Source organism: Polyodon spathula, chromosome 6 (genome assembly GCF_017654505.1).
Source record: "Polyodon spathula isolate WHYD16114869_AA chromosome 6, ASM1765450v1, whole genome shotgun sequence".
NCBI classification, from domain to species: domain Eukaryota; kingdom Metazoa; phylum Chordata; class Actinopteri; order Acipenseriformes; family Polyodontidae; genus Polyodon; species Polyodon spathula.
In genome coordinates, this window is record NC_054539.1 from 52,016,066 (window position 1) to 52,032,825 (window position 16,760).

Sequence of the window (16,760 nt, forward strand, 5' to 3'; positions counted from 1 at the left end):
TTGACTTTTCCAGTTTCTACAGTAAATCACCAATTGAGTACACAGCTTTTTACTGTGCTAATGTTTAAAAATATGCTGAAATGCAAACTGCACATATATGCTTGCTACTTATCCCAATACCCCAAGGATTTATCCTGGTGTTGAAATTTAAAATAAAACAAAATGAATACATTTTGTTAAAGATATAAATTAAAGCACTATGGATATGACAGGTCGCCCACAATACTATACGGCAGATTCACTCATGGTCCCATTCACAGCAGCACCACTAGAACAATCCCAACCACAAGCTGTGCATGCTAAAATGCAGCTGTGTGTCCATGCTATTCTAATGAGAATGCCTACTGCATGGACCAGACAGATCCAGTGAAAGACAGTATTAGGGATATGTTAATGCAGTTTTGATCAAAATTTTAACCAAACCAAAACAAATAAATATATAAATAAAAACATACATGTCTTCTACAGTAAATACCTGTGGATGCAGCCTTCCAAACTGAGGTTATGGACCTTTTTTAGCATGGTGAACAAGCATTTTGTAGCAGTTTATGATCAACCCCCATTGGCTTAAACTGGAAGAGAGCATTAAACAGCAGGTAAAATAAATTACTGCTGTTTGTAGTAGACTTCACAGCTACTCTTTGCCTCTTCTTACAGATGATATTTGCTTTCCCAGCTGAGAATAATTATGTTTTTCTATCCACCATACCAGTTACTGCACAATCTTGTATAGGAGCCAAAGTCAAAGCCAAAGTCCCTTGACAGGAAATTAATGGAATCTCATAAACCACCAACCAATTCACACGTTCAACATTGTTCTTATTGTATTAAGGATGCATGTTGGGGATGAAGGATTCCTTTTACAAATAAGAGGAGGTATGACTGGGACTGAAGGATTACATGAGCGTTCATATCACAAAAGATGCTGCAACTCAGACAGATAGCTGAACACTTACCCTGTTTCACCGATTAATGCATGCTTTCTAGAATGTTAAAAGGATATTCTGAGTGTGAATGTTTTGGTGTCTAAAGGGAGCTACTGTACAGGAGAAACATGGATATAAATAACACACACAGGTTTGCTTACCCATTATTTTAACCCCTACCCAAGCATTTTTCGCGCACTCTAGATATATATATATATATATATATATATATATATATATATTATATTTTTTTTTTACCCATCGGGTTTTAAATAAAGGCTAACAAAAAAAAACTTTTTACTACCTGGGTATCGATTTTAAAATATGAAATAAAAAAAAAGAAAAATAAAAAAATAAAATAAAAAAAAAAAAGAAAAAAATAATAAAATAAAAAGCTCCCAAGCCGAAAAATATACTTTAAAAAAGTTCGGCATGGGTACCCATCGGGTTTTAAATGACCCGACTTGGGTCTCTTTTTACTACCTGGGTATCGATTATTAATTTGAGTATTTAAAGAAAATGTAGAAAATATGACAATGCAGTTTTAAGTGTGGGTCTCTGGCCAGCGTAATAAAGACAATGTTAAGACAAGCTTATGAATTAAGCCTTTTCTTAACTGGCAGGATATCAATGTTTTACAGAAAACAAAAAACACAGCGAGTGGCAAGTACACCTCAATAATAATAACTGTGCCGACTATTCCTCATAATTTCTTTTATTTTATTTCTTTTTATTTTATTTCAGTGACAACTCTATGATCCTTTAATAATAATAATAATAATAATAATAATAATAACCACCATGTGGGCTTCCAAAACGGAATGCTTTAGCTACAGTTATTGCGCAGATATAGTTTCTTACCAAAAAATTAAAATAAGTAGCGTTTATTTAAAAACACAATGAAAAACCACACACACAACAAAATGCGTAAGGTGCAAAAGTACACAATTAAATCAGTATGAGAAACATTACTCACACGCTTACGTTTACCTATTTTGTTTTGGGTTAAATAAAACAATTTGTGGGGCACATCATGTGCTAGTGCTTCCTCCTTTGAATGAAATAATTCCTTGGCAGAGTTTGCAAATTCTATTTCCTCCTGCTTTGGTAATGAAATTCCACACAATGCTGCTTTGCTTGGATGCATGTTTTAAAACAACAACAACACAATATGGCACTAGATGTCACGAAGAATCCAGCAGCATGAAATCCATTTAACATTGATATAATTAATAATAACTGTATTCAAACTCTGAAGGGACTAAATGTACATGTACTACTATTATTTATTAAATACGTATCATGCACTTAAATACATGAACATATGTGATTAAAAAAAAAAAAAAACATTACCCCCCACCCCCCAAAAAAAAGACCCTGGTATCCGGGTATTTTTCATGCCAGGAACCAGGTTCTGGATTTTTTTTTACCAGTCCCGACCTACTATTTTCTCATATTAAAAAAAAATAGAAAAAAAACAATTTCTCCCACTACAATACACACAGACACCCAAAATGAAAAGCTTTATCTTCATTTCAGAAAACTTAGTGACTACCTAGAAATATGTGCCGGGTGCAGGAAAAGCAATTATTATTATTTTATTTTAAAGATTGCCTTATTGAAAAGAAAAAGCAGGTCCCCATGACCTACATTCACAGCATGTATAATTGTATCTCACTGGACAGCATGTGGGAGAACTCTTGTATTTATTCATTAAAAAAAAATAAAATAAAAAAAAGCAAAATAAGTCACCCACTCCAGAACAATCAGGAGCAGAGCAGTGGAACTTACCTCTAAGCATACTGTCCAGCATATTTACATCTAAGTCTGAGGACCTTTTTTGTTGCTGTTCCACTAACTGGCAGAACTTCTGAGCAGCTGTCACTATGCCTGTTTTCCCATCGTCCGGAGACAACACTTTAACTGTGGCTTGACACGATAAAACTGCAAATCAGAAACAAAATACACGTTAGAAACACATAAAACATTCTTCACAGTTTCAAGCATGTTATTCTGTTTAGTGTCCCATTGACTATTCCCATTGGACATCTATGGGCTAACAGTGCTGGTGGTGTCCATCTTCTCTGCATTTGCTATTTCTGCAGTGTCCATTAAAATATGATTGTTGAAAATGTCATCATTTATTACACTGCCACAATCCAAAGCCATTTGGATTCTAGCATTGTACCAGACTTATCATGCAAGGCAGGAATACAATAAAACAGTAACAAGCTCCATAAGCACCTGTGGGCCATGGAATTCAAAGGAATACAGAAAATGATGGCAATGCGCACTTTTCAGATCTAGTAACAGTCAGTGGGTGGTTTTTGTTGTTTTAGTACAAACGTTTTCTGAAAACAATCTGTAATTGTGAGTGTTCAGTCTAATAAATAAGTGGGTCTCAAATGGAAACAAGTGGTTAGGAAATAAATAGGCACAGTATTGTAAGTGAAAGACATTGATTAGTACAGATACTCACCTTGCTGTTCTGGTTTGTCATTACTGTTATTTAAAAACTCAACTGAGTATTTCAAGGAGTCAAGGCCTAGGAGCTCCTGCTGCTGTTTCAGGATTTCATCCATGAGTCTGGAGCTGTTTCTCCTGAAGATACCTACAAACAAATAAAAACTTTCATTTGCAATGTCTTTCCCCCCATCTAATTTGTTTGGATATTCAACAAAGTAGAGATGAAATCAACAGCAATAAGGTATTATGGAAGAAAAAAAAAAAAAAAAAAAATAGAAATTTGTGTTTCTGAACAAAAATAAATCATTCCTTGGAAATAGTGATCTGGCTTGTAAACAGTAAAAAATACAGACATTTGGTAAAATGAACATGCAGACAAAGTGTTTGTTACTTCAAGTCCCTAAAGAAACCAGAACCAGAGGATACATTTGGAAATTAAGTAGAGATAGACTTAGGGTTTATTCACCCCCAAAAAGTTGGATTTTTAAACCCTACCATCTCCGAACTTGGTTCTTAGGGTTGTTTCAGGCAAACAAGCTCATTTTTAGTCAGATCACGTCAAAGGTTAGAGGTCAAAATGTGGTCGATACTGTTGTGCTACTGACTAGTGGGAGGTGTCATTTTATTGGAAATTGCACGGCAAATTCAAATACATTTGAAAGAAAACAAAAGGAAGTTACACCCTAACAAAGTTTTGACCCTTGGAGTCAAACCGAAAAAAAAATTAAAAATTACCAAGAAAAGATCAAGGCCTCTGCTTCGTCTGTTTTGCGCTCAATTCAGAATTTGAGAACTTCCCACTGATTTAGAGCAAGGGTGCCCAAGGTGTGGCCCGACAACCCCTCTAATGCGCCCCAAAGCGTCTCTCCAATTTAACTTCGTATGTGGCCCACAATGAATGGAGCAGCTGCACCCTCCACCCGCCTTCACCAATCCCGGGCATGGTATTCGGACCCCAATCTCTTGCCAGCTTTCTAGGGGTACAAATGCATGTCCAGGACTGGTGAATCCGGACAGAGTGGCAACCAACACACCCCACACCCCACCCCCGGCACAGCAAAACATTATGTAATACAGAAACATAAGACAAACAAACTGGAAAACAAACGGGACAGTCAAAAAAGCCCTGCAACAATGGAAATCGCCAGGTTGTTACAATATTGTAGGTTTTACACCACTCTTCTTGCTAACATCTTTCTTCTTCTCCTTGACTCTCTCTGGAAAGCAAGCAATAGATACATTTTATGCAGTATGGCTGGCTATAGAAAAGCAATCTTATACTCCCATCCTTGCTATACAATAAATGTATTTTATTATTTTCTACTGTAATGTTAATTTTATCATCTAATGTAATGTTGATGTCTGTTTGAATCAGCTGTAATATTGCTGGCCAGTGCTGACACTGTACTCTGTAAAGATCTTCCATTATAACAGGCTGCAGTACTATACATTGCAATGTCTTGCAATAAGGGGTATGCTTTTCATCAGAACAAAGCAAATGAAACCTTTATTAGTTGCAGCCCCCAACTTCATACTGCCAGTATCAGTGGACATTTCACTTGAGGTCACAATTGAGCTGAGATTTCAGTAATTTAATGCACATTTAGTTACTTTAAAGGAAAATGCTAGCTATTTCATATTATTTTCAGTATTTGTGCTTTATGGATTTTTAAATTAAAATTGTACCCTTTAAAAATTTCTGAAAATGTAATAAGAATAATTAAAAAAAAAAAAAAAAAAAAACTTAAAATGTCAATCAAATCAATTTTCCAGTTTTAAAAAACACATTACCATCATAAAATGTACTTTCAAATTAAATTAAGAATTAATTCCTACTGTCCACATGCATAAATACACAACAAGTGAACACATCATTTAAAAGATAAAGCCAATTCAAAATAAGCAACGGTTACACACACTTTTCCTAGTTTCTGCCACTGTGGAGGATGACTTTCATGGTAGCTTTTTAGTCTTGGGGCCTGATAAAATGCAGAACAAATACATTAAACGTTCATTAAATGACCATCCTACTAAAAAACCTTGTTTGCTTTGCAGAATTACACTAGTGTTAACATGGTTTCATAAATTGTTGCCAAAATCAACAAAACACAACTGCGACTCACAATGATTTCAAACATGAAACTGACAGGGACAGTTCTCTATAGGAGCTCATGAACTCGACTGTGCCACAATGAGAGTTAAATGACAAGGACAACCCTGAACATGGGCAGATTTGTTCTCCATTTTCAGAAAGGCAGCTACACCTGTATGGAAACCCAGCATCACTAGTGCATTACCTGCTCCAAATGCAAAGCAATTTTGCCATGGTATTCCAAATGACTATAATACTGTATTCAGTCTTAAAGATATTTTCTCCAGTTGATATATCCTCGCAAGATAGCAAAGCAAGGAGCTGAATTACAAATTTGCAAATTTCTTCACTGAAGTAGCGTATTATAATTGGGTACAATTGAGTCTCAGTGTCATTGCTGCCGTCTGTTGCAAGGGGAAAAAAAATGAACTTTTCAAAACCGAAGCCTGTTCAATAGCTCTTAATGCTAAAGTTTCAATGATTGCTGTCGTTTTGGTCCTCACACAGCCACACTTGAAGGCAATTTTACTATCAAGAAAAGCCGCTTTCAAAAGTGGACCTACATGATCTGCAACGGCAATTGGCAAGTTGTGCTCTAAAATAAAGTTTGCAAAAACAGTCTCTGCTTTTAGCACGTCATTTTTGCCATCTGTTTTTTTTAAAAAAACAAACAAATAAAAATAAACAGTCCAAGGATCTATTATCTTGAGCTGCCTGTGTATTTGTTCAGTGCTTCAGGGTTTTCACATGCTCAAAGTTGTTTATTCCACCGTGTTTCATGGTCAAATCACACTTGCAATACCCGCAGTAGGCATGATGCTGCAATATCTTACTTTGCATAATAAAGAAATATTTCTGTGTATAGTCTTCTTTGTACTTCTGGATGTTGAGGCGTGACTTTTTTTTTTTAAGACTGTTTTGGCATTTCTGTACATAGATTTACTGAAACATCGCACAACACTCTACTGTGGAACGACTGCCATTAAACAAATTCAAGGCACTGCAAAACTAAATCTGCTCCTCAACAGACCTCGCCAATCGCAGTGCGTGATTCAGATGAGAACACACCCCAAAAGCCAAAAAATTTGAACTTGAAAATGTCAGGCCTGCCCCCTGCTTGCCTCCCTCCTCCTATCCGAAGGACTCCTCACTTTTACATGGAACTCATCCACCTTTAGACAGAAGCATACATATCATTGCATTGGTGCGAGTCTAATACAAAACTGTACTTTTTTTTTTTTTTTTTTTTTTTTAAATCTAGGCCCATAGCACCGTAGCAGAACCTCAAAACCCAAGTTGCTATGGCCATAGCGTTCGTCGACCTAGACACTGTCATATATATATATATATATATATATATATATATATATATATATATATATATATATATATATATATATATATATATATATATATATAGAGTCATTCATTTTGATGGGCACATCTTAAATGTCTTCTAAAGACTTATTATCTCTTATGAAACTAATATTAATTGTGACATTACCGGATTGCATGTACATTTAAATATGACCTTGGGGGAAGAAGAAAAGAAAAAGTTCTACATATTTAATTGAATGCTTAGAATTGGTGGAGAATGCATGATGTGTATTGTAATGATTTACTTTTGTGCAAATGAATTTTATAAATTATTATAATACCCTGTAATTGTCCAGGCTTGTCTAATCATTGTATTTCTAGCATTCAGTGTCAGCTTTAAGTTTTAAGTGCTAACAGATGTGCCTGAATCTGTTACGTTCGTTTTGGTTACAGTGCCAGCCGACAACTGTTCCTGTGAGACAGGTGTCGATTCTCAGTTGAGATTTATTCTTGAATAAATTGATTTAAAAAAGTAATAGTCATACATAATGAGATCTTTCCAAAATAAAGACACAGGAAATAATGGAAATCAATTTCAATTATATGTACAGTGGTCTGCAGAAGTATTCACCCCCTACCAATAATGTCACATTTTGCTGAATTACAAATAATGTTTACACAGTTTTTCAAACAAACATTTTTTTATTGAAAGCTGTAGTGGTTAAACTGAACACTGTTATATGAGGAGGAGATTACATGTCAGCAAAAAAAACCCTCAAGGTCATTTTTGGCTTCATCTTGCCTGGCTGCTCAGTTTGGGAGGGCGACCTGATCTGGGTAGTGTCTGGGTAGTATGATGCATGTTCAACTTCTTAATGATGGACTTCACTGTGCTGAGAGGGATAATCATCCCCTGTGACAGGGTCTTGCTCGTGTCACGTGTGTGGGTAGCCGCTGATTAAGCAACCATAGAGACCCAATGGGGGTAGAGTTGAACACACTGGCACAGGCGTGCAGGTTTTATTAATAAACAATTAATAAACAAACAGAAAGTAAATAAAGGTGGTCATGTGATGGTACCAGCGATGGTAACGCACAGAGGACACATACAGCAAGCTGTACAAAACGCAAAACAAAACACAGTACAAAAACTACAAATGGTGCCATAAAAACGGTTAGTGCTACTCCCCTAAACAGGAGGTCACGCTAGAATCCAATTACAGTCCACATGTCGTCTCTTTCGGCAAGTGACATTTTCAGAATCATATCGTTCTGAATTAAAATACTTCTGTTGAAAATATAGTACTGTACTAACAAAACCAACTACAGTACCTCTAAATGGAAGCCTACTTATTTTAAAACACAGTCCTTTCAGCTATGTGTTTTTGACATTGTATCTTTTTTGTGTTCCCTGAAAAAAGGCCAAGGTTGGAATGGGCCACAATGAAATAATCAGATAAGTGTCACACGCGTCTATCCGTCACTGGAGTCAAAATGTTATAGGGTCAGATATGTGACATATATGCTGACTGTATACGTAAAGTAAAAATAATGCATTTATGTTTGTACCATATATATATATATATATATATATATATATATAATATATATATATATATATATATATATACACACACACACACACATACACAGTACTGTGCAAAAGTTTTAGGCAGGTGTGAAAAAATGCTGTAAAGTAAGAATGCTTTCAAAAATAGACATGTTAATAGTTTATATTTATCAATTAACAAAATGCAAAGTGAGTGAACAGAAGAAAAATCTACATCAAATCAATATTTGGTGTGACCACCCTTTGCCTTCAAAACAGCATCAATTCTTCTAGGTACACTTGCACAGTTTTTGAAGGAATTTGGCAGGTAGGTTGGCCCAAACATTTTGGAGCACTAACCACAGTTCTTCTGTGGATTTAGGCAGCCTCAGCTGCTTCTCTCTCTTCATGTAATCCCAGACAGACTCGATGATGTTGCGATCAGGGCTCTGTGGGGGCCATACCATCACTTCTAGGACTCCTTGTTCTTCTTTACGCTGAAGATAGTTCTTAATGACTTTCGCTGTACGTTTGGGGTCATTGTCATGCTGCAGAATAAATTTGGGGCCAATCAGATGCCTCCCTGATGGTATTGCATGATGGATAAGTATCTGCCTGTACTCAGCATTGAGGAGACCATTAATTCTGACCAAATCCCCAACTCCATTTGCAGAAATGCAGCCCCAAGTAACCTCCATGCTTCACTGTTGCCTGCAGACACTCATTGGTGTACCGCTCTGCAGCCCTTCGGCGAACAAACTGCCTTCTGCTACAGCCAAATATTTCAAATTTTGACTCATCAGTCCAGATGAGTGCTTCTTCAAAAGAGCTTGGACAGCACATCTGGAAACCCCTGTCTGCCTTGAAATTTCTGCCTGGGAGAGACCTTGCTGATGCAGTAACTAACTTGTGTCTTGTTGCTGTGCTCAGTCTTGCCATGGTGTATGACTTGACAGTAAACTGTTTTCAGCAACCTCACCTTGTTAGCTGAGTTTGGCTGTTCCTCACCCAGTTTTATTCCTCCTACACAGCTGTTTCTGTTTCAGTTAATAATTGTGTTTCAACCTACATATTGAATTGATGATCATTAGCACCTGTCTGGTATAATTGTTTAATCATACACCTGACTATATGCCTACAAAATCCCTGACTTTGTGCAAGTGTACCTAGAAGAATTGATGCCGTTTTGAAGGCAAAGGGTGGTCACACCAAATATGGATTTGATTTAGATTTTTCTTCTGTTCACTCACTTTGCATTTAGTTAATTGATAAATATAATCTATTAACATGTCTATTTTTGAAAGCATTCTTACTTTACAGCATTTTTTCACACCTGCCTAAAACTTTTGCACAGTACTCTGTGTGTGTGTGTGTGTGTGTGTGTGTATATATATATATATATATATATATATATATATATATATATATATATATATATATATATATATATATATATATATATATATATATATATGTCTCAATAAAATAATTTCTCATAACAAAGATAAACCTGAACAAATGTTAGTGTCTATTGGTACTACCAAGTATTGGAGTTTAGAGCTGTCTCTCTAAACTCTCTTCCTCAGATCTCCCTTTCCTTCTTGTCATCTGGTGTCAGCTGAAATCCCAGCATGCTTTTCTTTTTAAAGGAGACAGCCTCTATATATGACATAACTCTGCCAATATCTCATAACTAAAGGAATAATTTTTTTGCTACAATACTACCCGAAAATAATCATAATATTTTTAGATAATAGTAGCTAGCGCAAATATTGTTTTAGATGGTGGATCACGCCAGTCTCTGACTTATTTTGAAAAACCCTGTTCTACTACCTTGTAAGCGTCACATACTATACTTCAAAACCCTGAACTTTGCATACTAGATGAGAGTATCCAAGGCGTAGGGAGTAAAAAGCTTGATGAGCCTAGGAAAGGATATTTGACACCTTTGTGTATGTATCAATGTATTGTTTATTGGTGGAAAATTTATTTTAAAAGAATGACAGAATTGTGTACACCAGAAGAATTGTATACAGCCTAATGCAAGGGTCCTTCGGTTGTGACACAGCCACATGGCTGAATCTGTGTAATAGAGCATGCGACACTGACTCATGAAAATATGAATGCATTGGGGAAGTTAGAATGGAAATCTTATAATTGAAATAAAGCAGAATTGAAATAATGTGCAACTCATGGCCGGATTGGCTGCCCTAACTTACTACAAGAACCAAGTACTTTACCAAAAATAAAAAATAAAATAAAAAATAAAAAAAAACATACCAGCTCTTGAAATGTTTCAGTATTACTCAACGGACTCTGACTAAGGGTCATTAATAAGAGTTTGTTTTAACACTTGTGTTCCTGAGAAATTAATTTTGATCTCAGGACTTAAATGTGAATTATGTAGGTTACAGATCTGAGGACAAGGGATTAAACTTGGAAGCAATAAATACAGATGCATGCGCATTATACCCCATATTATTTAGATATTCTATATATATATATATATATATATTATATATATATATTATATATATATATATATAATATATATATTAATACTGAAACGACGATCTAGCTACATGTTTTGTTTTTTTTTTTTGGTTTTTTTCTGTGGCCCAACAACAAAAAAAATGTTTATTAAAAGGTTTCCAGCGGTCAGAAAATGTCGACACTGTTGTGTCATTGCATCCCCCCCCCCCCCCCCCCCCCATAATAAATATTAACAAATGTCATTAAGAGATGTTAAAAAAAAAAAAAAATACAGCAATATTGGATCAGGTTTTTCAATGTTACCAATGGCTAATGCTAAATATGCAATGCATATTACACATACACGCATGCATATATGGTTTAATTACCATTATATATCACAAGTAAACCATATTTTACACTCAGATCACGGTCTGAAGGGAAACGGAAGCTCTGACTAGCACTTGCGCAGTTGTATAATTTGGAGCGAGTTGTTTGGGAATTAAAACTGTGATGGAAGAGAAGAGACTTTTGTTTCTAAAATGCCTAAACTGCCCACAACAATTAAACAACGCTGCAAAGAATGTGAGCATGAGGGGATGTATCCAGCTGACGATGACAAAATAATGATGTGCAGATTTTGCACCTGTCGGCTGGAATAGGAGTCGAAAGTTACTGTCGTTTTGCATCATTATCTGTTGATTCCTTTTAGAAAATATGGCTTGTTTGCTTGTACAGATGAACCCGCTTTATATCATGATTGCCGTATAGGCATAATTCGTGATATAAAGCGGGTAATGAAATAAACCAAGTTTCACATTTGCCTATGAGCACCGCACATTAAATCCTATCGCATTTTCAATGGTTAGATTGCTGTATGTGCACTTATTATGACAGCCCCTCATAGCAGTGTGTGTGTGTGTGTGTGTGTGTGTGTGTGTGTGTGTGTATATATGTATTATATATATATATATATATATATATATAATATATTATATATATATATATATATATATATATATAATATATATATATATTGCATATTCATCTTATTGTATTGCAGTAGGATATGCAACGGATTTCTGCAATTGGACAGGATTACTAATTGCAGTGCACTTTAACGATAGACATTGGCTAACCGAGTTTTAAAACGTAGATATGGTTCACTGACATAACACTGTGGAATAATCACAGGGTAATTGTAGTACCCTGTGTAGTAATTGTAGGACAGTATTGCCACTCGTGAAAACTTTAACAACAAAGCCGGAACTAAAACGCTTTAAAATTTAAAACTGGTTAACAGACTAGCAAGACAGAACTAATCTATTATTGGGACTTGCACGGTGGGTGTCTTAATAGTAGTATCTACAAAGTATCGACAATGACAATCCAAAGCAAATTTGCAACACTTTGTTACAGACTTTCAAAAAAGTGTGGCATAAACAATGTTGTCTGTTACTTAACTCCTTGTAAAAAAGTAACACAGAGCTGCTTAACCTAAAAATGAAGTCTTACAGGTACCAGAGTAACAGGTGCAGTTTACAGGGAGTTTCTGATCGCATCATAAATGCCAGATTTCCTACATTAATCCGTGCTGGATATCGTCTTTCAGAGGGCGGGATTGCACACTGTATGCCACACTCTGATTGGTAGAAGTACTACTGGTGATCCAATCCAAACCGCCAGTAAAGCCAAAATAAATTCTACTCCAAAATGTCCCGTTATACGTTATGTCAAAGAAAATATTAAAGGAAGGTTGGTATTTCTTATGCGTTTCACTTAAAACCGGGCATTAGGGCGTCCGGGTTTGTTAATTCCTGCCACCCAGACACAGATGCCAATTCCCGGACTGTCCCGGTCAAACCCGGACAGGTGGCAATCCTGCTAATACATATCCCTCTGCAATAAACAGTGGCTGTCCAGTAAAGCACACCGCACTGTCAAACTCATTAACATTAATTCTGCACGCTCTCTTTTAGTAAATCGCCGGTAAAAGCCGCAGAAATGGATTGCTTGTCTCAGTTCGTTTCTTGTTTTAGTTTAATGTGTCGCTTGCTTTCAGTATGTTATTTTATACTGCCAGCACAAACATATACCTCAATGCAGCTGTATTTACAACGTTATGCATCCCCGCCCACTTCTGCCATTTGACTTTTTTTCATCCAAAACATTCATTTTGTTTTGAATATTCGTGAACTGATCTACGTTTTCTCCCCATTCCGCATCCACTCAAAATATTACATTTTCGTATAAGTATTTCAGTTTAGTTTTTGATCAAGCTAGTTATTACACACAGCACAATAATCAGAATGACTGGCCAACAGAATCAGGTGATAATGTGTTTGTGAACAAAGAACCAATGTGCAAGGTTTGAACGTCATTTCATCCTCTGACATCTAAATGTGCCTGCTTTATATTAGGATGCAACGTATGGCTGCTTACTACAGTGTCCGAGTCAAAATAAAACAGGATTTGAATCAATATCTTGTATTTCCTAGAAAATAGTACCAGAAAAATATTGAATGGTAGACAAAAAATCGGGTATAAATAAGTAGAAACCGAGGTTCAGTTAAAAAACAGAGCCAGTGTTTATTAAAAATACAATCACTGGTATGAAGAGAATCTTGTCACAATCTACTGTAGACAGGCAAACAATGTTCCATTGATTTAAATGCAGTGCGCCTACCAACTGTAACTCCTGCAGTTCAGGAAGAAAGTCTTAGTTTTCAAAATACAGGCGTCTAGTTATGCATATGGATAGTGTAACTGCCTAGTACATATCTGCAAAGTACTATGAGCCTAAACTAAACTGTCAAAGAAGGATTAGATTACTTCATCTAAGGCTATAAATCTTAATTGAACAGATTACACATTTAAATCTCTTGTGTAAGTGGTTGCTTACTAATTAACTATCTTACACATCTTCAAAACTTGCTAAAGCATTTATACGGTAGTCATCTTCATTTAACTTTTATATACACTGATTTTCACATGAAGTAGTCAGTTTCTGTGGTTTACAACTCATCAAGATACTATCATGATTAAAGTGCTTTTAGTTAACAAAATAATTCCATAACTATTCCATTCTGCACATAGGTAGAAATGTGCAGTTTTAAAATACAGCTAAACTGTCTCTATGCCTTATTCTCAGCTTATCCGTTTTCACTTCCTGGGTCATTTTACCTCACCAGTGTCTTCTAAATCAAAGCATTTTACTGGCTGAAAGCAGGGGAAGCAACTGATTGGTTACTGACAGGAAACAAGCCAGTGAAGGTGTTGGGACAATTTCACTCGCCAGGTGAAATGACCCAGGAAGAATAAGGCAGTCTAAAAGCATGAGTTGCAAACAGTTTTCTTTAGGGGAGTATAGTGTAGTGCATTGTAGTACCACACAGCAGGATTTGAAATAAAAATAAATGTTTGCATTAGCATGTGGATTACAAAACTGCATATTTGAGACCACTATATTGAATTGATGTGAATGGCAGAAAAATGTAGTAAGCTACAATTACTTTAAGCTTTCAGAAAAAAAGATGAAAACCACAGCAAGACCCTCAAAAAACAGCACATTTTCTTTTAAATGTTTGGTTCAACAAAACTGTATGGCATTCAAATTTTTTTTTCAGTTTACCGTTTAAACAGCTACACCTTTACCGCCCTAATTTTGTTGGTTTATAAAAATGAAAAACTTAATTTTATTCCTACTGTATATAAGCTGAAGCAATTTGTGTAACACCTTATTAAGGAGAGGCTTAAGTGTATGCAACCTCACCTACAATACTAATAGTTTTCATCACAGTACATACTTTATCATTGCCCTGTATGTGACATAAATCACAGCGAGTCTGTTCATGCTAGCAGTCTTGAGGGATGGTTGATGCTTGACTGAGAATATAGTAAATTCTTAAACTGTACAGCCGTGCATCAAACTGTGCTATTTCTACCACAAGTAACCTGTAAATAGCTTTGTTTCATAATGCAACCTTCACAGTGTGGTAATACTGGCAATACTGTAAACTATTCTTTGCATCACATTAGTAAGAAACATGGTATTTCATTCATGCAATCAGTTTTGTCAATGTATCAGATATAAATGTTTCTTTTTAGAGCAATCAGAATTAAAAACAAAATAAGTACCAGATGGGTCATTCCATGTCAACTGGACCAATGGTCCCCACCTCAGGGTCTCAGATTACTTTGACATCGCATATGAAAGTACCTGGAAGTGTTTGAGGCAGAATACCAAAATATTAGATCTCAACTTTTTAAGTTGTGGTTCTATAATTGGGGTGTGCCCGCGATGGATGAAAATGAGAACTGAAAAGGGGCCATGTCTGAGAGGTCATGTGTGTCAACGTACTACAGTACACATTGGGGACAATGGATTTTACTACACTGGGGCAATACTTGTACTTGTGAGAACTCCTTAACCACTGTAATCTTCTTCAAAGTCTATAGGGTATGCAGTGTCAATGTCACAGAGTAATTGGTTACTGAATTATAAGCCTCCAAAGTAGAACTAAAAAAACAGACGACGACAGGCCGCAAACCTCCTGAACTTTATCCTTTGGTTTAGTTTAGTTTCAGCAAATGTAAACACAGACTATTCAATACCTTACAGAAAACACACTGTTTTCTCACGTTTGTAAACAGTCCTTTTCACTTCTCTGGTGGAAGGATGTTCTGCTAATTATTTTTAAAACTCAAATCATCTCCTGAAGTATGAAGGTAGATTTGCAGAGCTACTAAACAACAGTTTACAAGTCAACTTCTCAGTTAAAAAAGGAACTCTGTATTGATGGCAATATGGCTTAAGAAAATCCGCTCGATACTACACCTAAAAACATGTTGCCACCAAGGGTATTCTGGACTGACAGCAATAATACATTCTACCTTCTGCCCACATTAAGTCTTACTGTACCTTGATTATCGTAGACACTAACATAGGAGATGCCCACTGCCATGCACCAGACCACCAGGTTGGCTATATCTGTGTACCGGGTCTCCTCTTCAGCTATCAGCAAGCCTATATGAAGTGGAAGCTTTTCAAGGGACTTGCCGTCTGATTTCCACAGGACCCTGCAGCAGCTCTTCTTGCCGCCTGTCGGTATCAGTTTCTTATTATTATGCGGGTGGTTCTGAAATCCGAAAACTGTCGGCACTAGGACCGCCGTCATTGCCCGTCTCCAAAGACGCCAGTTCCAGGACAGAAGCGTTCGCTGGAGGTGTAGCAGGGCATGCAGCATCCGCCACACGAACTCGTACACTACAGCCATAATACACTCTGTGAAAAATGCTTTCTGTGTAATCCTCATAGAGCGCCGCATTCCAATTCTTAAAGGGGCCGCCATTAAGAAATCTACTCTCTGAATGCCATCTAATTTACTGCCAACACCTCAGCTAGTCAGCTGCCATCTTTCAAAATGTACTTCTCAACTTTCACCTTCAGTATTACATTGAACACTGCGATAGGTCCACGAGTCTGATGACGTGTAGGTAGCGAGGGGCGGAAAGGAAAGAAAACTACAAAAAAAAGGAGTGGGGAGTTCTGGATTTGTGATGCACTGCCCTCTACAGATGGGATGGTACACTGACACAAAAATATAAGCACAGTGGAAGAGGCTAAGTAAGTCGTGCGTGATATAGTCATTCAAAAATAAATAAGTGCTAGCAATATAATTACAATGTCTAGTTTGTTTTGCCATTTCAAACAAAATTGAGATAAGTGGGGAAATAGAAGGTTCACTTTTATCAGAAACCATTTAAACCTTACTGGAAACAAAGCTGCAATAATCTGGATGTAAACACTGGTCGGTATTCGAAACCCATAAATATGTAAGACATGGCAAACGTGATCTATTGTAATGTAATATCTGTCTTTATCAGCATGTTTAATTAAGACTTTAAACTTTAGCAAACCAGCAAAAGTGACTTTCTG

At 36.3% G+C, this 16,760-nt stretch overlaps 1 protein-coding gene across 1 annotated transcript in view; it reads right to left on the reverse strand.

Annotated features, from left to right (window-relative positions):
- Positions 1 to 16,258, reverse strand: part of LOC121317307 (dehydrodolichyl diphosphate synthase complex subunit nus1-like) — a 24,233-nt gene extending 7,975 nt beyond the window's left edge. Inside the window, exons 1-3 of the mRNA XM_041253107.1 lie at positions 15,744 to 16,258; positions 3,406 to 3,537; positions 2,718 to 2,870 (exon numbers count right to left, since the gene is read on the reverse strand). Coding sequence (XP_041109041.1) covers positions 2,718 to 2,870; positions 3,406 to 3,537; positions 15,744 to 16,173 — 715 coding nt within the window. The 5' untranslated portion in view covers positions 16,174 to 16,258. The remainder of the gene's footprint in view (positions 1 to 2,717; positions 2,871 to 3,405; positions 3,538 to 15,743) is intronic.
- Between the last annotated feature and the right edge of the window lie 502 nt (positions 16,259 to 16,760).